Source organism: Rattus rattus, chromosome 14 (assembly GCF_011064425.1).
Source record: "Rattus rattus isolate New Zealand chromosome 14, Rrattus_CSIRO_v1, whole genome shotgun sequence".
NCBI classification, from domain to species: domain Eukaryota; kingdom Metazoa; phylum Chordata; class Mammalia; order Rodentia; family Muridae; genus Rattus; species Rattus rattus.
In genome coordinates this window covers 9,767,424-9,773,087 of record NC_046167.1, presented here as the reverse complement: position 1 = coordinate 9,773,087, position 5,664 = coordinate 9,767,424, and the positions used below count along the sequence as shown (strand labels likewise).

The window sequence follows — 5,664 nt, the reverse complement described above, 5'->3', positions numbered from 1 at the left end:
CTATCCAACATCCCTCACTTCCTACTCACTGGTAGGCTTCAGGTTTCAGGGTAATCATAGCTGACATACCCCTGCCCCCTACTCCAAACCTCTCCAGACCAAGCTTCCTTTCCCTTCTCCCAGCTTCTTTAATCCCCATATAACCCAGTCATTTTGTCTATGAGCTCTCTTGGTTCCTATGAGCTTGGCTCTCTCTTCTTTCTTGCTCACTCCTCTCACTCCCTCCTCTCGTGGCCTGGTTCAGTCTGGACCCTTCTCATGTCTACAGTAAAAACTTTCTCCTCAACCATAGCAGTCACGTCTTCATTTTCCATTACACTTTGGGAATTTATTTCAGGTCTGCGTGAACAGTTAGGGTAGTTGGTAGGATGAGGCTGAGGGGAGAAAAATGCAATGTCCTCATTGGCAGTGAGGGAGCTTAGCCAATGAGGACTGCCCAAGTCATAGTGTAGACCTGGCACATACACGTCATGGTACAGATCTGTGCTTACCTCAGTGGTGCAGGAATTAGCAGTAAGGTCAGGATCCTTGTAGGCGGTGTGGGGGTGTTTATACTCTGTAGAAAGGGTAAAAGATGAACTTCTTTCACAAGTGGCTGTGGATATGTTTTCAAGGAGGAAATGGCTTTGTGTGTTCAAATATACATAGGTGTCGTGTAGATACAGATGCAGGCAATTAGATGTCAGACATTGTCTTTTCTATTGCCATGATCAAACACCGAAAGAAAGTATGTCATTGGAGGCTCACAGTTCCAGAGAGTGAGAGTCCATGAGCATCGTGCCAAAGAACACAGCAGCAGGCAGGCAGCAGGCAGCAGGCAGCAGGCAGGGAGGCAGGGAGGGAGAGAGGCAGGCAGGCAGGGAGGCAAGGCAGGCAGGCAGGCAGGCAGCAGGCAGGCAGGCAGGCAGGCAGGCAGCAGGCAGGCAGGCAGGCAGGCAGGCAGGCAGGCAGGCAGGCAGGCAGGCAGGCAGCAGGCAGGCAGGGAGGCAGCAGGAAGCAGGCAGCAGGCAGCAGGCAGCAGGCAGCAGGCAGGCAGGCAGGGAGGCAGGCAGGCAGGCAGGCAGGCAGCAGGGCAGGGCAGGCAGGCAGGCAGGGCAGGGCAGGCAGGCAGGCAGGCAGGCAGGCAGCAGGCAGGCAGGGCAGGCAGCAGGCAGCAGGCAGGCAGGGCAGGGCAGGCAGCAGGGCAGGCAGGCAGGCAGGGGAGGGAGGCAGGCAGGCAGGCAGGCAGGCAGGCTGGCAGGCAGGCAGGCAGGCTGGCAGGCAGGCAGGCGGGCAGGCAGGCAGGCATGGCACTGGAGCATTAGCTGAAAGCTTACATTCTGATCTACAAGTAAGAGACAAAGCTAGAGCAAACTGAGAATGACGAAGGCGTTTGAATCCTCAAAGCCCACCCCAAGTGACACAGCTCCTCCAACAAGACCACAGCTCCTAATCCTTCCCAAACAGTCCTACCAACTGGGGACCAACTATTTAAAACACAGCCTAATGAGTCATTCTCACTGGAACAACCATGGACATCAACTTTGGGAATCAGTCATCCTTAGGCACTGCCCACCTTCAGTTTTGAGACAGCATCTCTCCTTAGGACCTGGGGCTTACCAAGTAAGTCTGTCAGTCAGTGAGTGAGCTCTCATATCTGCATGTGTCTCTCCAACACTAAGATTAAAAGCATGCACTACCATGCTTGGCATTTTATATCGTTTCTGGGGTGTGAGCTCAGGTACTCATGCTTGTGCAGCAAGCATTTTTATCAACTGAATCATCTTCCAGCTCCAATATGGAAAAATTGGCTAATTAATAGAAGTTTTCTCTCCTGGGCTAAAAGTAGTTGCTTCTAAAGTCCTGAAGTGTCTGGCTTTCCAATGGAGACAAGCACAGCTACAAGGCTGGAATGTCCTGTGAGGTTAAGAATAGTCGCACAGAGAGATGACTTCTGCTTCTGGGCCCTGCAGTTGTCAGGAGTGCCTGTGTCTCATTGGCAAGCAGCTTAGGACTGTCTTAATATAGAGACAAAAGACCTGACCTCCCAAGCTTGGGACCGCATCTTACTTTCCACAGCTTGGTGCTCACCTCAAAGTCTGATACAGAAAAAAAAAATTAATTGGTTTTTAACCATCCTTGGAGTACACAAGCCTCGGCACCCTCCAGCAGCCCAGACCTGTGGGTTTCTTCAAGCATGGAGAACTTGAACTTGTTGGGATTCCTCTTCATCACCTTAAGCTGTAATGTGACCATCGTGGGTAAGTCCTGAGACAAAAACAAAAACTTGTAGTTTTGCTGCCATATTCAAGTTAAATTATTCTCAAAACTTCATGCCAGTTTTCAGTTTGTCTGGCTCTCTCCCAAAAGAAAGGCCAGAATATAACTGTTGGCGTGGGAACCCTGGCAAGTCTCACTGGGGTCATCCCTTATACCCATCAACACGGGAGGATGTGTGGGTGGTGGGAGTGTCACTCTTAGGCATCTCTCAACATTTGAAGGCAGAATCAGGTGGAATAGATGAGAAAATAATGCTTCTGTTGTGTCTCCTTAGCTATCCTTACAGATTTTATCTGTGAAGATTAAGCTATGAAGATTATTGATTTTCTTATGCACTTTAACACAGATCCCAAGTTTAATTTAGTTGTGTATAGTATTGGGGGACAGGGCTCAGAGTCTCAGGCATGAAGGGAAGGTGCTAATAATATACTGGGCTATTTTCCCAGCCCCTGGTTACATATTCACCATTCCCCCGCCCCAGTTTACTATGTAGCTGAGGCTGACCTTGAACTTCTGACCCTTCTGCCTAAGCTTCCCAAGTACTGGGCTGCCGTCTCAGATAACCTTATTCAGTCCTAGCTATTCTGTTAACAAAATAAATAAATAAATAAAATAATAATAATAATGAAGATCCTGAGATTGATACAAATGGTTCAGTTTCAGAGAGAGTTTGAAAAGAGGAGGGAGAAAAGATGTGCCTGGCCTGGGGTTGATAGTTTTTACTCTTTATTTGGCAGAATTTGAATAAATAAGCCTGGTATTGAAAGGCTAAATCCATGGCTTCAACACCCTATGATGTTATTCTCTGAGTTTGACTGCCTTTGTTTATGAGGAGAGTTGTTTCCTTTTTCTTTTGTTTGCTCACAATTTTTGTTAATTTCATTAATATAGTGACTAGACTAAGGGTAAAGGAATCTTGAAATCCTAGAAAAGGGAATATTCTTAAAGAAATTCAATTTCAAGAACCCAGAGCTACAGGTCCTATGACTGATAAAAAACCATGTAGGCTAGTATCGTAAAAGTGATGCTGAAATTACCATCTTCTATTTGCTAAGCATGGTGAGAAGAATAGGCTAAGGTCCTTTAAAAAAGCTTAATCCCTAAGAAGGGCAAGATCAAATTACATCATCGATTTGCTCAGCCAAAATGCTCTCTGATCTTTCAGTTCGGGCCACGCAAAGGTCAGCTTAAGTACATGACATATTTTACACATCTGCTCACTGGAAACATTTTAGCAATAATTTCAGGGCTGTTCCTGGTACAGCAAAGGCTGTGTGAGCGTGCACGCGTGCATGTGTGTGTGTGTGTGTGTGTGTTATAGCTGCCCCCATTGCTGTGAGTACTACTGATATCTCAGGGTGTAGAAGTTAAGCTGCTGAGGTGTAGAAGTTAAGCTGCTGTGTGGAGGAGCTTCTGAACCTTAGACACTGATTCTTCCGCTTGTTCTGGCCTAGGCATGCTCTGGCTGATCGTGGCAGTCTTGCTAAGAATGCTGGTGGTGGTCTTGGCAGGGTCACCTATCTATGAGGATGAACAAGAGAGATTTATTTGCAACACATTGCAACCAGGATGTGCCAACGTTTGCTACGACCTCTTTTCCCCAGTGTCACCGCTGCGGTTCTGGCTGGTGCAGAGTCTGGCCTTGCTTCTGCCATCGGTGGTCTTTGGCACCTACACCCTGCACCGCAGCACGAAGCTGGCTGCAGGGGCAGCCTGCAGGCCCCAGGTGCCTGACCTGTCGTCTGCCTACCTGGTGCACCTACTGCTGCGCATGCTGCTGGAGGCGGGGCTAGCTTTCCTGCACTACTTTCTCTTTGGCTTTTCGGTGCCCGCCCACGTGTCTTGCTCACGTGTGCCCTGCTCAGGGGCTGTAGACTGCTACGTGTCGCGACCCACGGAGAAGTCCCTCCTGATGCTATTCTTTTGGGCAGTGAGTGCACTGTCCTTCCTGCTCAGCTTGGTTGACCTGCTTTGCAGCCTGCCGAAGAGGACACTGAGGACCACACAGTGGGTGAAGGGAGAGGCCAGACCAGGCTGTGAAGTCCCTGCACCTTCCCCTTGCCTCTTACAAGACCCTCAGGGCTATCGTAGCCAGGGACAGGTAGACCAGGAGGCCAGACAGGAGGAACAGGTTGTGCCTGAGTTCTCCATGTGGACAGCGGGGCAGGGCGGCAACAGCAAGGCTGGTCAGGCCAGTGTGTCGGGGTTGCTGGAGCATTCAGACCAAGAGGTTAGTGAGGTCACTTCCTCAGCGGGTGACAGGCTGGCAGTGGCTCACACACAGCATGAATTTAGATCCTACAGAGAGACTTCACCGGACCTGGGGAGCAAAAACACCCGGTCAGATGAGCTCTCCTTGGCTACCCAGAGTCACCTGGCCAGACACTGTTCAGCCAGCCAGCCTCAAGCTCCAGGTCGGCTGACCACCTCAGGCAGTGCCCCCCATCTGAGAACCAAAAAGTCTGAGTGGGTATGAAGGCAACCATGCCCCTAAAGCCCTTTGTCCAGCCTTGTACTGCTCTTTGCGTTTTGACAGGGTAAGAGGTCTCTTCATCTTGTATTCTTGCTGAGATCATTTTATATTTAACTAGAAATTTTATTTCCATGGTGTAGAATCCCATGGAAAATTATCCTATACTATTCTAAGAAGCTGAGGTCGAGATGGTCCAGCTAACTTAGTTTCTGTTAAACTGCTTGCTTGGGCAAACCTCTTTCTCCATCTAATCACTTATTTTAGCTTTTATTGAATTGCTTGATTAAGCACAAGCTCACTCTGCAGCTTCAGAGCGAGACACCAAGATGCCTTTAAAGAAAAAAAAGACCCCCCCCCAGGTCTGATATGGTCTTCATAGGGCTGGAATGACAAGGTTCCCACCCCTGGAACATGGCGAACAGGGCAAAGGCCTCCACTAGTTAAAATGGCTGCGGTATGGCTTGTTTGTATAACACTGTACATGTTTCATGCTGCTCTTTCAAGGAATGCCCTCCCCCTCAACATTAATGACTTCATGATAATCAGAGACAGCATGAGTCCACAGGGCAAAGGCCTAGCTGATGTCTCAGCAGACTCGTAAATGCTGGGACCTTCGGGATAGTCCTTAAGGCCGTGGGAAGGAACTCTGGAAACATGAGTTAAAAACATACATAATTTCTCAACTATGCAAATATAAGGATGCAGTGTGAATTGTATGAGGGCTTTGCAAACCGGAAGGAACAAGAGCAGCTGTGAGTCAACTCGTCAGAAAGATCCCAAGGAGGGAGATGGAGAGATTGGGAAGTGGCCATCTCAGGAGATCTCACCCAACTAAGATTTCTGCTTGTGCTTACAAAGGCAGATAGATTCCTGAGTTCAAGGTCTGCCGCGGACAGAGCAAGATTCGACCCAGGCATGGTCCCACCTAGCTA

General features: G+C 49.0%; 1 protein-coding gene across 1 annotated transcript; it reads left to right on the top strand.

Annotated features, from left to right (window-relative positions):
- The first annotated feature begins 2,176 nt into the window (after nucleotides 1-2,176).
- Nucleotides 2,177-4,735, top strand: LOC116884058 (gap junction delta-4 protein-like). Its single transcript, XM_032885305.1, has 2 exons — nucleotides 2,177-2,240; nucleotides 3,714-4,735. Exons 1-2 carry the CDS (start codon nucleotides 2,177-2,179, stop codon nucleotides 4,733-4,735), a joined length of 1,086 nt encoding a protein of 361 aa, XP_032741196.1.
- The last annotated feature ends 929 nt before the right edge of the window (nucleotides 4,736-5,664 follow it).